General features: G+C 41.5%; 1 protein-coding gene across 1 annotated transcript in view; it reads right to left on the bottom strand.

Annotated features, from left to right (window-relative positions):
* Window positions 1–1,228: 1,228 nt before the first annotated feature.
* Window positions 1,229–15,543, bottom strand: part of SPP1 (Phosphatidic acid phosphatase (PAP2) family protein) — a 30,854-nt gene continuing 16,539 nt past the window's right edge. Inside the window, exons 6-8 of the mRNA XM_087685451.1 lie at window positions 2,260–2,388; window positions 2,061–2,176; window positions 1,229–1,959 (exon numbers count right to left, since the gene is read on the bottom strand). Of these exons, the coding sequence (XP_087541577.1) occupies window positions 1,534–1,959; window positions 2,061–2,176; window positions 2,260–2,388 (671 nt within the window). The 3' untranslated portion in view covers window positions 1,229–1,533. The remainder of the gene's footprint in view (window positions 1,960–2,060; window positions 2,177–2,259; window positions 2,389–15,543) is intronic.

The raw sequence follows: 15,543 nt of genomic DNA on the forward strand, positions 1-15,543 counted from the left end.
ATAACCTTCTATCTTTACTAAAGGTTATATCAACATTAACCTTGGTGCAAGATGTGAACATTGGATTTTGTCGAACAATTAAGAATTTAAGAAGAGACAAGAATAGCTAGGAAAAACAGAAGCCATTATTAGTTTTACAATATAACATGCAAAGACCTTTAATAAGAATGTTTGAGCGTTGAAGTAGAGACCAAAAGCATAAATATAGGAGCAACTCTCTCGTTCCCCAAAACCGGAAATTAGTTTTGGGGCCAGTTTCTAGCTTCTAAAAATATGATCTGGTTTCCATAAACTAGCTCTAACATTTAACAATACTCTTTTATCTTATGATTTTCCAAAAAAGTACTATCCTACAACTTTGGGACCCTTTACGATTCCTGCCCTTTTACCATTATCATTAATTATGAATTATTACTCATCATTAATCAATTGTTTATTTGTTGGCCACACCATCGTAGATTGGTGTCCAAGCTAAGACATCATTAAACCCATGTTCCTCATTGAGAATAATTGACTTGAAAACAAAAAGCCACCTGGTATACCCTACAATTGTTTTTAATTTCTATTGAAATTTCTGAAACCTAGTTTCTGAAAACCAACTCACATAAAGCGCTCCATGGTTTGATCTCTCCTTTGACGCAACCAACCAATGCAAAAAGCTTTTGTGGGTTTGATCCTTGCATGATTACCACAAGATCAAACTTATTAAGGCTCTTGTTTCACGTACTAGATTGCAAGCATCCAAACACAAAGTGAGCCTTTCAATTCCTCAACATGTCAACATCAAGGATAAAGTACTATATATCAAATCCAACGAGTGCTAGCCATGTTTATGAACAAATATCCCAGATCTTCGAAAGTTTGCTACATCTCACTCTTATCAGAAAAAGAAGATCACAAGTCTTGCTATCACTTTATTGCCTGCCCACAGAGGGAGTCCATAGCCATTGCTTAGGTGACCCCGCCCCAGTTCTTGCCATTATAGTCCCAATCTCACATGCGCATGTGCACACAAGACCGATGACAACATGAACCCGCGCGCGAACACACATGCACATCTCACGTGCCCACCTGCCATAATCGTCTCAAACATGCATGCAGGTGAACACACGTTAACAACACAAGGGCTAAAACAGCCTAGCATACATATGATAAATACAAACCAACATCCAACCAATGAGAATTTTGAAACATTCTGATTCCAGAATTTTCAAACAAAAAGGAACTACAGCTTGACACAAGGCCAAAAAGAAATGGTAGTTAGATACTCTGTAAAACATCACAGAAATGGATGAAATGATGTTTTCTGAGACATATAATGGAATCTTCCTAGTTCTCAACCCGTACCTGCTGCCCAATTCAGCATCAGACTACATCAACCAGTGATGCTCTCAGGATCAGTACAAAATGTACAAAAAAATAAGATATTTTTCTGACTAGAGGTTTGAACTGCTGTCCACAACCCAGGTGCCACAATAATATCATCAAGACAAGATACAGATTGTGACGAAATTTGAAATTAAATTACATGCACTAGATATGTACAAATTCAAAGAGATATGGGGCCAACTCTGCTACAGACCACCCAAGGCCTGCGTACTGTATTAGCCTAATTCCTGTATCAATATCACAAGATTCTCCTGCTGAAAACAGCATTGAGGTTAACCTTCTTGCTCCAAAAACCATTGTGTCTTGGCTTTTGCCATCATCTTTCAGGGGGGTATCTTGCTGATGCACAACAACATTGTAGGTAGATGATTTTACAGGAAGGCCAAAGCAAGCGCATATGGTTGGAAGTAAAAGTTTGGCTAGCTCCTTGAACATCACTTTTACTCCTAGGACAAGGGGATAACCAATAATCAGCCGCTTAACTAGTTGATTTAGTCCAGACTCCAAACTAATCAGATTAGCCACTCCCTCGTGGTGGTACTGAGAAAATGTACGGTGCACACCCATTACCTGCAAGAGCGACAGATTAGAACTACCTTGTAATCCAGATCATGAAGTTCATAGTTCAGCAGAAACATTGCAGCTACAATCCACTGGCATGTAAGACTTACCACCCCCAAAGCAACACCATCAAATGCTGTATGGAATTCAAAACTTGGTGTAGGCATCTCAGGGGTTGGGTATGCAAATAGTAGCAGAAATGAAATGCTTCCCCAGAAAGATTCAACTGGAATCATAAGAAGCACAAGGTAAAATGAGCCAACTGAACTGAGAGAGCATCGAACTTTCAAGTATGTGCAGCTTCCTTACCATTACTTCCTTTGGTGATGAAAGAGTCTAAAGATTCATCAATACAAGACCAAAATGCTAGCAATGAAGTACCAATGAGTACCCCAGCAAGAATGTCAATAGGAGTATGCATGCCCAAGTAAAGTCTTCCTGTTAGAACATTCGAACAGATTCAACAAATTAGCATCTTCCTCAAAATACCCACGCAAAGGGTGAGTTAGTTACTTTACGACAAATACAACTACCAAACATGTAAAACACTAAACCCAGTTCCCCATAAAAGCTGTGTATACTTTCCTTCACATACAAAAGGTGCTCAACTTCTCCAACAAAAGTTAATCTGCCAGCACACCATACAACTTCAGACCCCCTCTCTCAGCTCCAAGCATACAGAATTGACTCCAAGTCCAAGTTCCATGTCACCATCTTTAATATTTACATCTACCCAGACTGAGTAATACAACTATGATGAAACCACCGCAGACTGAGTAAAGTCCATCGGTCCAGCTCATTGAATAATGCCACAAAATAATTGCTCTTGCAAAACAACAATGATATTTTTACATGTCTTTTGTGCTCGACTGGAAGAATTGGGTTTGAGAAAAAGTAATCTTAGATTAACATGAGTTAAGGAATCTTGACTATGGAAGCTGAATACTGTACTGAAGGCTGCATTTTACACATCGTGTTCAGAAATGTCCAAGCAATTCTCTTAGAGGTTCAGAGCCTGTTCATGTCAGTTATGCACAGTCAGTTCTGGACAGGGTGGCAGACAGGCTGCATGTTGCATTTCAGGACATTATTTTATTGCTTTTGTCATTATTTGCAGCAGATTTACCCGTTTTCAGGATCCAGCCTGACAGCTGGTACGCTGTATTTATTGCCTGCACAAGTATGGTTTGTCTATTTAGACAGTTTCAGAGATATTCAGTCGGTCGGTGTGAGGTACTCACTGTGAGATGCATGCACACACACTCTTGTAAAATCTGCATTCCATTTTCTGATCAGCCTGTGCATTGACCTCCTCATTGCAGCACTCTGACATGCTGTCACAGCTGCGGGCTGCTATAAAGGAGTGCAGACCTGATGACAGAGTTTCTTCGTTACATCCAGATTGAGAGCACCATCAAAACAAAGGGAGGTGGTGAGGAGATGACCTTGTTGGATTAGTGTAGGAAGGGCAATCAATGTCCAAAGAGCATTGGCAAATATTACAACTCGTCTCATTATCATGCAATACTGCATTGGCAAGTATCATAAATCGCCTCATTATCATGCAATAATGCAACATCTATGTGCTCCAAAAAAGCATAAGTAGACAACACACTGTTATGAGGCTCAACACCAGAGCTTGAGACTTGTAGAGACAGGTATACTATAAAGCCAAGTTTAGACTTTTACCCATACATCACTGATAGATCAACAAGAGGAGGTAAGGTCTGAGCCTATTTCACAAGCAAGAGGGAATGATACAGAGAAATATAGGGAGCACACACAACAACCACCAAAGAGTTGCACTTGGAAGGAAGAAAAGAGACTTCAAGCAATCAGGAACCTGAGGCTACTAATCATGGCAAACCAACAATGGCAAGGGTCTACTCTAGAAGCACCTTGTCGTGCGCACCCCAGACCTGGCAAAGCACAGCCTCGATTTGGGCTTTTGTGTTTGCTATGGGATTGGTGGTTTGGGAAGTTAGCAGCCGCCCCACTGCACTATAGTGCAGCCTCTGACATAGCAAGTCCCTCTCTATGTTGCACCCTGATGGCCTGTCAATCAGAAGCTGAAATAAACCCAACCTGTTGCTTTGAATAGCAACTATTTTAGTAGCAGCTGTTGTTTCCATGGCCTGCTCATCACACAATGGCCTGCTCTAATATCATATTGGTAATCAGCCCAAATGTGTGTGTGGGGGAGAGAGAGAGAGAGAGGAGAGTTTGCACAGTATGAAAAGTTGAATAATAGATTGAGTGATTTGATATGAAAGTACAATAGCTAGGGTGTCAATATACAGGCCAAAGTACACACCCAAACCTTTAGGCTTTGACCCTTATTAAATGCTCGGTGGTGTAGAAGGCATCCACACTTGCACACACTTTAACAATAATGTGTTCACACGTGAGAGCTACGAAATATCTAACAATGGGGAAAACAGAAACTCATGAATGACAACCTTTAAAGAAGAGAGAATACCCACCAAGAGAGCTGAAGAGGAGATCTAAGATTGGGGCTGTTGTGAAGGGAGGGGAACAATAACACAATCTACCAAAAATAGGAACCAAAGGTGGCCTTCCGATGCTGAGTAGTGTCAGAAGTGGATGTGCTTTAATAAACTGCTGAACACAAGACAAAAGAGAAAGGAAAGAAAGAGCATTGAAGAACACAATACAGATGAGAAATCTGATGTATGCTCGGGAAATGGAATCCATATATCCAACACGAGACAATTGCATACAACAGTGAGTCACTGGCTGTGGGCACCGGCACTGGCTCCTCTCCCCAACAAAATATCCACAAGTGTGATGGTGAATGACTGACTAGCTAAGGAGGAGGAGCTTGAATAAATAAGACAAAAATATGTCCTCAATATGATCAGGTCAGCCAGCATTTAATGCTGGTCGGCCAACAATAAATGCCAAATATGACCGAAATGAATACCATAAAAATACCTAAAATAAACTAAATAATGCCCAGCCCTAAAGCATGCGCAGACTCATGTGAGTTGACATATCAGCTAACACCCTCTCTTAGATCATGGGTTGGATCTTATACAATATAATAATACAATGATAATGAATCATAAACCATACAACATAGAACCACCAAGTAGAACCATGGATACTCAAGTAGTGGATGCACAAGCCACCACCAAGGTGCCTCAGAGAGAAGTTAATGTCAATGTCGATCGCATCAGCACTTGAAAATAGAGATCATAGCATATCTTTGTGTTTGTCCCAATCTCTCTCAGTAACCCACATGAACATCTTGCCAAAAATGCCTCTAGAACATACGTGACTATGGATTCCCCACCTTTGGCCAAACCGCCAAAGTGTCCCCTCGTGTGAACTCATGACTAGGAACCAATCCCATTCTTTGTCAAACAACCCATCATGAACCTGGATATCAATATCTAGCTCGGGGCCTTCGCTGTGGCCGAAGGATCAAAGGCAAAGTTTGAGGCAGAGAATGATGCGTTGAAAGAGGCTGCATCTCGCTTTGTCTACTTCTCCTTTTGCTTCCTAGAAGCCACTAACTCTCTACAGTCCCGTAAATGACATTTCTTCCCACAACGATAACACTAGGGCTTCTTCTTCGAACCCCTCTCTGAAGCTACAAAAGCCTCACGGGAACCTCCATAAGATGACGAAAGCCGCTCCTATAACCGCAAAGACGCCTCATGCTCAAGTAGCATCGAGGTCATATGCGTAAAACTAACAAGAGTGAATGATGTATGCGCCATCAAAGCATTCGCCATTCCATTAAACACCTAAGGGAGATTGGAGAATACAAGTCCAATCAGACGAGCCTCTAGAAGGAAAAACTGCATTTGCCGAAGCTGGTCTTGGGTCTAGGTCACACAAAGTAGAAAAGACTGGACAAAATCTTTGACCTCGAACGTAATTTGCTAGAATTGGCCATAAAGAGTGACTGCCCTCATAGGGGAAGGTGCTATGTATAACAGCTGCAACTTCAGCCATACTTTAGAAGATGTTCGACAAGAGATAACCGTCGGGAGGAATTCTTTAGAAATACACCGAAGCAAGGCCGAATAGGCACGAGCATCATCCAAATCACATGTAGGCACCACTTCCTCATGGTTGTCTTTATCAAAAGCATCCGATGTTGGAGTAAGATGCTGAGGACCAAGAATAGCTCCACATACAATGTACCATAACTGCTTTTGCACAAACCAAGCTTTCACCACAGCACTCCAAGTGAGATAGTCAAGTTCATGTAATTTATCATCAGTGGATGTGCACAGAGAAGCCATCAATAGAGGATAAAAGATAAGGAGATAAAAGAAGATATTTGGAGAGGGAACATAACCAAACCACAAGCACACTGCAAAAAATGAGAGTTCACATGCAATATTCACCAAAATTTGACCAAAACAAGAAGAAATTTGCCTAAAAGTCAAAAAAACAGCCAGAAGCTGCCTAAAACAGCAAAAAACGGCTTGATAATGCAACTGCCCAACTAGGAAGAGAGGCAAAGACACCAAAACGCAAGCTGGAACTGACATGCAAGTAGGAGGAGAGACAGCGATACCAAAGCACAGGCTAGAACTAACACGTAGGTAGTAGAGGTGCTGATGCAGGCTATATAGATGCTGACGTCAGCACAAAAAGCAAGTAAACAAGGCGCCTAGTTGAAACAACAATCGCCTAATCAATAATGGTCAAAAAGTCCCAAAATCAACAAAGAAAACATGATAGGAGCACAAAAACTGAGTTTTGATACCATGTTAGAAGTGGATGTAGCAATGGAAGCATAAACATGTGCTGTAATAAACTACTAACACAAGACAAAAGAGAAAGCAAAGAAGGAACACTATGCTTGAGAAATGGAATCCATATATCCAACACGAAACAGTCGCATACAATAGTGAGTCACGGGCTGTGGACACCGGCACTAGCTCCTCTCCCAGTGAAATATCCACAAAGTGTGATGGTGACTAACTAACTGACTGAGAAGGAGGAACCTAAATAAATAGGACAAAAATATATCCTCATTATGATCGGGTCGACCAACATTCAATATTGGTCGGCTAGAAATAAATGCTAAATATAACCAAAATGAAGACCATAAAAAATGCCTAAAATAATCTAAATAATGTCCAACCTAAAGCATGCACCAACTCACACATGAGCTATCATGAGGACATATATTTTTGAAACCTCACTTAACATGTGGATTAATTTTTAATCACATGGTTAAGTGAATGTTGCACATGTGAAGTGTAACTAGGGTTAGAGTAAATTTACGAGCCCGATTCCGGAGGAAATCATGGGATATCAAAGGCAAAAGTTATTATTGTTGGGTGTAAACTTCCGCGTTTATAAACTTGCAGGTGTGAATACACCCTTTACTTGTACCCTAACATATAAATACATTTTTATTATTTGTGTACCATGCAACACACCGGTACACTCTAACACGATTCTCTAAGCTCTCTGCTCTATCTCTACTCACTTTGAGCTAGCATTCTAGTCAGCACTCAAGTGCAACAAACTGGTATCAAAGTTGACGGTGCAAGGCGGTAGCCACTGGAAACAGTGTTCTCTCTTCATCATTGGGATCAATAGTCAACAGCTGAGGTAACGCCCACTGCAGGCATAACAATCTAGCGGGCTGTTGAAGAGTAGGCGACACAACTGCAGGTCAATCAAAGCCTACAAAACAGGACAAGCGCGTGGGGCTGACAGCCAACGTAGGCGAGAGCAAACAAACGTGAGGCAGGTAGTCGACGAGGACCAGCGTAACAGGCGCTAAGCGTAATTGACCAGGCGACGGGACTAATGAGTGACGGGCGCCAGGCGTAACTGACCAATGCACAAGAACTCTACACAACGAAGATGAGGGCGACGGGCATTGTTGTGCTCCAGGTTAGCGCACAGGCGACACGAGGCGTGCGTAGCGTGCGACTGGCGGACGACTAGAGGCATGCGTATCAAGCGACTGGAGTACGTGGCGTGTGTGGTGGATAGGTCAATGGCCCCCAGCAAATCAAAAAAAAAATCCTTTTTTTTTATTTCTCCCCTTCCGGGCGTTCACACATAAAAGCACAGATCGTAAATCTGTGCAAATTTGCTCCTTAAAATTTGGGCTTTTCCTAGATTTGGTGCCAAACACATGATTCATTGAATTCTGAACCATAAATTGCAAACATTGAGTGCACAAGTCTCAAAAATTTTGGGGATTTTCAATTCAAGTAAAATTTTTGCTTGGTTGAGCCAATTTTTGAAAATTTGTGCACTCTTGGACCCCAAAATTCATGGCTTTTGCAGAATTCGGGAAATTTCTGCAACATTTGCATACACTTGATGCTCGGGATGTATTGATGCAATCGGTTCAAATTTGTCAGTAAAATTTTGGGGCTTCTATTGAAATTTGAAAATTTTGGCAAAAACAATATCTAAAATGTACATTGGAAACATTGCTGATGCAATCATGGTGCTGTAAGTAGTGAGATTCATTCCCCACTTGTGAAATATTGAAGAAATTGCAGAGAATCTTGGTTTCTTTTGTGTATCAGTACTCAGTTACATATGTATGCAATACATATGTTGGGCAACTTCCATTGAGTTGATGTATTGCTGAACATTCATTTTGCAGCAGTCTTAGTGATCACTTGCAGATCTAGGATTTATTGCAGATGTACTTTTGGTGATACTGCTGAAGTGGGAGTCACCTGGCAGTGATGTATGCTTTGAGTATGTGCTGAAATTTCAGTTATACTGCTGAAAGTCATCAGTCCTACTGCTGTACATGTACTTGGATTAAACCTTGCTCTCATTGCCTGAAAATTTGGGCTGATATTGACTGAATATTCAGCTCATTGTTTACTGTTATAAATTGCAGTTTTTTTTTGGGTTCATTGCTGAACAATGGCTGCAAATGCTTCAAGCAACAGTGACACAAAATCCCTTCTTGAAATCAAGAGATTTGATGGCATTGGCTTTGATTTGTGGAAGGGCCTGCAGGATACAAGGCATTTTGTTTCTCAAAGATTGTTATGATGCTCTCTTGGAAGTCAAGCTTGCAGCTATGACAGATGAGGATTGTGCTAGACTCAACAAGAAGGCCATTGCATACATTAAAATGGTTGTATCTGATGATGTACTTACGGATATTAAGCGTCTTGATACAGCTTATGCAATATGGAAAAAGTTGATGAACACTTATGAAAATACAACTCCAATAAATCAAGTTCACCTTATGCGCAAGCTTGTAAACATGGAGTTGGATGAGTCTAAGCCCGCATCGGAGCATCCGAGTGCTTTCACAAGGATTTTGAGCCAATTATACGACTCTAGTTTGCAACTCTTGAATGATAAATTGAAGGCCATTTTCTTGTTGATGACTTTGCACGATAGCTGGGAGCCCTTGGTTGTTTCACCTAGCAACAATCCTGCTTTAACCTTCGATGGTGTTAGGGGCTCTATTCTCAATGAAGAGATTAGAAGAAAGTCCAGTGGAGAAAGCAACGGTTTAACTTATCATCTGAGAGGCAAGTCAGAAAAGAAGAGTAATGCAAGAAATAAATGCAAAAGCAGGAGTAAAAGCAAGGGCAAACAACAAGATGTCACTTGCTATCAATGTGGACGTTAAGGCCATAAAAAGCCCGATTCTCGCTACTACAAGAAAGAGCAAGAAAGAAAGAAACAGCAAGGAAAGAAAAAGAAGAATGACAAGAAAGATTATGACAGCTCTCCCTCAAAAGAAGTTGCAAAAGCAAATGTTGCATCTAGTGTGGTTATTGAAGAACTCCCTGACACTGGAGAGATACTTGTTACAACCTCATGTAATGATGGAGATATTATGGCAGCAGCAGGTGATATGCACATCACTAAAAAGGAGGTGATTGATGCCTTACTTTCAACTCATGATGGGCTATCTCAATCATGGATAGGGGACAACGGTGCCTCTTTTAGTATTACTCCCTCTTTGGAGTCATTTTCTGAATACATTTCAAGTTGCCTAGGCAAGGTTTACTTGGACAACAACTATGCATATGAGATAGAGGGTGTAGGTACCATTCAGTTGGCTCTTGAAAATGGCCAAGGACGAGAGGCACAGTCATGTGAAAACAAGAGAAAGTGAAAGCTTGCTATGCAAGAAGAGATGAAATCTATGTATGCAAATAACACATGGGAGCTTATATCTTTGCCCAAGGATAGGAAAGCTATCCCTAATAAATGGGTTTACAAGGTGAAACGTATCGATGGGAAGCCCAAGTACAAGGCACGGTTGGTTGCTAAGGGCTATACACAGAAGGAAGGCATAGACTTCCAGGAGGTCTTTTCACCAGTGGTAAAGATGACTACGCTTCGTGTTTTGTTTGCTCTCACTGTATTCTTGAATTTAGAATTGTAAACAATGGTACAAAAAGTTTTATACCTTCATGCTCAGCCATGGTTTTAAACGCAGTCATGCAGATCATTGCTTACACATTAAAAAGGCTGATGATGGAAGCCGTATTATGCTGGTCTTATCTGTGGATGACATGCTGATTGCAGGAAAGCATAAGAGTACTTTGAATGCTCTTAAAAAGCAGCTAGGTTCAGCCTTCTCAATGAAAGAATTGGAGGCAGCTAAACACATTTTGGGAACACAATTTGGGCATGCGCATTAAAAGAGATCGAGGGAAGCACTTGTTGTTTCTCTCACAAGACAAGTACATTAGCAAAGTACTTGACAAGTCTCATATGGCTGATGCTAAGCCTCTTGGTCTGCCTTTACCACCATATACAAAGCTTAGCAAAGCTAATTGCCCAAAAGATGATGCAGCTGCTACTGCGATGAAAGGCAAGCCTTATGCATCAGCTTGTGGTTCTTTGATGTATGCCATGGTTGCGACTCGTCCAGACATTGCCCATGCAATGGGAGTTGTTAGTAGATTCATGTCTAGCCCTGCAAACCACATTGGGAAGCAGTGGAATGTATCTCAAGATACTTAAAAGGTACAAAAGATAAATGTATATGCTATGGAAAGGGTACACTAGAGCTGCAGGGGTTTTTATGATTCGAACATGGCAGGAGATCTTGACACTAGAAAGTCTACCAGTGGGTATGTATTTACTTTGGCTGATGGAGCTATTTCTTGGTGTTTAAGATTGCAGAAAATTGTAGGACTGAGTACTACAAAGGCTGAATATATTTCAGCCACAAAAGCTTCTAAGGAAGCTATTTGGCTTGGCCGTTTGGTCAAGGATTTTGGTCTTTCTTCTCGTGCTCCAGTGCTTGGTTGTGATAGCCAGAGTGCAGTATGTCCGACTAAAAATGCCATGTTTCATACTCATACCAAACACATAGATGTTCAGTATCATTTCACTTGACAGGTCTTGGATGATGGCCTTGTCACACTGACTAAGGTCAAACCCAAGATAACCCTGCAGATATTCTCACTAAAAGTATTGCAAAGATGCCGCATGAGCATTGCATTCGACTAGTGGGAGTTGGATAGTTTACCAGCACCACTTTGGGCCTTTAAGTGGGAGGTGTTGGGTGTAAAGCCCCTTCGGGTGTAAACTCCCGCATGTATAAACTTACGGGTGTGAACACACCCTTTACTTGTACCCTAGCATATAAATACATTTTTATTCTTTGTGTACCATGCAACACACTAGTACACTCTAACATGATTCTCTAAGCTCTCTGCTCTATCTCTACTCACTCTAAGCTCGCATTGTAGTCAACACTCAAGTGCAACAATTATAAGTTATGCCGCACATGTACTTGGTGGTATTTGGTGCCAGTTGTTGGCCTAGGTCATTCATTTGGTCATAAGTGCCAGTTAGTGACACTAGAGAAGTGTTGTTTAATGGTACTTAACGCCAATCTGATGATCAAAGATGACATAGAGACACTCAGGAATTGAAGTTGCCTAGCCAATTCAATTATTGGCCAATCAAATTATTTTTAAAGGAACCGAAATAATTATTAAATTAATTTTCAGTATTTAAAGACTGAAAATTAATATTTAATTATAGATAATACTAGAAAAACCATTTGGAAAAGGCTGCCACTAGTCAAAAATGCCCATGCAAGACTGAAAAACGTCTTTAGAGGCTCGAGAGAGGCATTTTAGTGTATTCAACCTGCAAGAGAGGGGGAGGAGATGCTATTGAAGGGCCTTCTGAGGCAGCCATTGGAGGACCTTTTGAGGCAACCAAGGGTAGAAGAAGACCAATCAACAGCAGGTGACAGCATGTACATGCTGTTAAGGCAGGGCAGCAGCAGTAAATGACTAATTTTCTATCATGAGGACATGTATTTTTGAAACCTCACTTAACAAGTGGCTTAATTTTTAATCACATGGTTAAGTGAATTTGCACATATGAGGTGTAACTAGAGTAAGAGTAAATTTACGAGCCCAAGACCCAAGGAAATCACGAGATGTCAAAGGCAAAAGTTGCTATCAGTTATACCGCACAGGTACTTGGTGGTATTTGGTGCCAATTGTTGGCCCAAGTCATTCATTTGGCCATAACTATCAGTTGATGACACTAGAGAAGTGGCGTTTAATGGTACTTAATGCCAATCTGATGGTCAAAGATAACGTAGAGATACTCGAGAATGGAAGTTGCTTAACCAATTTAATTATTGGCTAGTCATATTATTTTTCGAGACACCAAAATTATTATTAAATTAATTTTTAATATTTAAAGACTAAATTAATATTTAATTATGAATAATGCTGAAAAAAACATTTGAGAAGGCTGCCACTTGTCAAAAATGCCAATGTAAGACTGAAAAACGTCGTTTAGAGGCTGAAGAGAGGCATTTTAGTATATTCAGCTTGCAAGAGAGGAGGAGATATTATTGGAGGACCTTCTGAGGCAGCCAGGGATAGAAACAAACCAATCAACAACAGATGACAACACCTATAGGCTTTTGAAATAGGGCAGCAACACTAAATGACTGATTTTCTTCAGTTCTTTACATCTACAAGTTGTTGAGATAAGGCAGCAATACTAAATGACAAATTTTCTTTAGTTCTTCGCGAAGAAGTCTGAATTTTCTCTCTCCTCAACATTCTCTCATCTCCCAACCTTTATATAGCCTTGCTCCGAAGATTACAACTTGAGATCACAAAAAGGTTGAGAAATTTAAGATTTCTCTGTTGTAAACCCCAATCTGCAGGGCAGAAATTAGGGTTTAGCAATAGCCTTGGGAAGCATTCCAAAAATTGGAAGCTTCAAGACTTGGATTCAATAGGACTGAAGCTCCTTTTAGTCAAATTCAGGTGAAGGAACCAGCAAATCAATGAATTTGGGGCATTTTCCATCTCCATCAAAGCAGATGAAGGTCAATTAACTACCCGAATCAAGGGGTAAATCAGATTGAAGACTTGCTAGTCATTTTGGACAACAAGGAGAGTTGGAATACCAAAAGGGATTGGGAGAATCCCATTGTACATCAACTTCTTCTTCAATTAAAGTTAAATAAATACCAAAAGGGGCGTCAATTTTGGGGCCAACAGGGTATCCAATGTCCAAGATTATATGGTAAAGTGTGAATTTCAGTTTTGTGAATTTGTTAATTGCTATAAATAATGCTTAATCAAGTTATTTACCATCCTATCCGAGGAGGAAGGCTGGTTTCATGAACTGATATATCTGCTAACAAGTAGAAGAGGGATGGAAAGAAGGGCCATCAGTGATCACAAATTACCTTTGAGTCATACAAGGGAGAAGGAATGTGCAGCTCCTAGAAGCCGTGGGTGCATAACAGCCTCTATCTCTTAACGAGGCACATTGTGGAGCCAAAGGTGGCAAACAATCACTCTCTCTTGATGAAGCGAACTCGAAAGCCAAAAGTCAAGGAAGCTACTAAACCCAAAAACTAGGGGGGAAACCTCTGTAGCTTGTTGAGGCAACCTCCAAGAGGACTTATCTCCTCGCAAAGTCTCATTGGCTCTACGGTGCGGAAAGGCACTTAGCGCACATTGTAGACACTCCTCATTTAGGAGTGTAACACGTGCTTCCATGGAGAGAGGGAGATTGGAGGCACTATGGCTGATCATTAGAGTGTTGGTTATCCTATTGCTATTGCACTTGTTCTTGTGCTTTCATTTATGGATTCTATTGACCCTTCACGTATTCTCTCTAAGTTCACTGTTCTTTCTTGTTCACGCTGTTCAATGTGTTATATTTGTACCTTTTGTTTATTGTTTCTGCTTTGATTGTGCACTCTCACATGGCATCAAGGATGATCAAACGTCTAGCTTGCTAGATCCTTGCAATGATAAGAGGAGGAAGAACAAGCACAAGAGTAATATATAGAAGAGGAAGAGAAACTCACTTCTAAATGATACATATATAATAGTTAAAGAAACTACCTTTGTTTTATAGATTGAGAAAGATCATGGTTGTGTATCTATACTTGGCAAGAAGACAAAAATTTGGACACATTCTATGCATACAATAGAAAAGAGAAAATTACTAGTGCAAACTTGAATGAAGTAAAAAATCATATTCAAGAAAAGACACGTTGGGATACTTAACGGTGCAGCGGTGCGGAAGCGTAGGACTGAGAGAGAGAGAACGCAGAGAGAGAAGAGAGAGAAAGAGATAGTGGACGATGAAGATCTGCTGTATAAAGTGTGCTGAATACAAAGATATGCAGATATATACACGGGCACAGTGCGCTGGACTGCGTGTCTCCACCTCGACGATGCAACCTGCTGTTCACCTCGAAGTCCGCTGCAGTCTGCACTGTCTCCTGTCTGAAATCTGCAAACAGAGACGGAATCTGCGCGTGTCACCGGTCTGTAATCTGCGAGCAAAGAAGTGTGGCAGACTGCTGAGAATGTCGGCTATAAATAGCCAGAGACAGCCAGGAAATAGGGCGCCAGAAATGCCCAGTCGGCTGCAGTGGGTCGGACTGCCACGTGGCAGTCCCACTGCATGCAGTCCGACTGCACCAGGCTGAAGTCTGCTGCCTGGCTGTGATCTCTCTAACACCCCCTCTCAGAGCCTGGGCAGGGCAGAAGCCTGAGGGATCTGGAATGTCTCCGAAGTGGGGCCTGGGGAAGTGCCTTCGTAAACAAATCCGCAAGATTGTCCTCCGTCTTGCAGTACTCCACAGTGATGGTCTCATCCAGAAGCTTCTCTCGGATGAAGTGGTACTGGATCTCTATGTGCTTCGTCCGGGCATGAAAAACAGGGTTCCGTGCCAAGGCAATGCAACTCTCATTGTCACATCGCAGCAAAGTAGGATGAGTCTGGGGGCACCCAAGCTCCTCCAATAATCTCTGAAGCCACACAGCCTCACATGTGGTAGAAGACGCGGCCCGATACTCCGCCTCAGTAGACGAAAGGGCTACCGTGGGCTACTTCTTGCTACTCCATGAAATAACACCTGCACCCAAGGTAAAACAGTAACCTGTAGTAGACCGCATGTGGTCCACATCACCGGCCCAATCCGAGTCGCTCCAACCTGCAAGTACAAGATCTGAACCATCTGTGCCTGCGGGGTAATGAATCCCTAAATCAGACGTCCCCATCAAATACCGAAGTATCCTCTGAGTAGCCTGCCAATGTACCGTCTGAGGTTCACTCATGAGCCCTACCAAGAGCCCA

This window comes from Lygodium microphyllum, chromosome 9 (genome assembly GCF_053477565.2).
Source record: "Lygodium microphyllum isolate KBCC chromosome 9, Lygodium_microphyllum_v1.1.10, whole genome shotgun sequence".
NCBI classification, from domain to species: domain Eukaryota; kingdom Viridiplantae; phylum Streptophyta; class Polypodiopsida; order Schizaeales; family Lygodiaceae; genus Lygodium; species Lygodium microphyllum.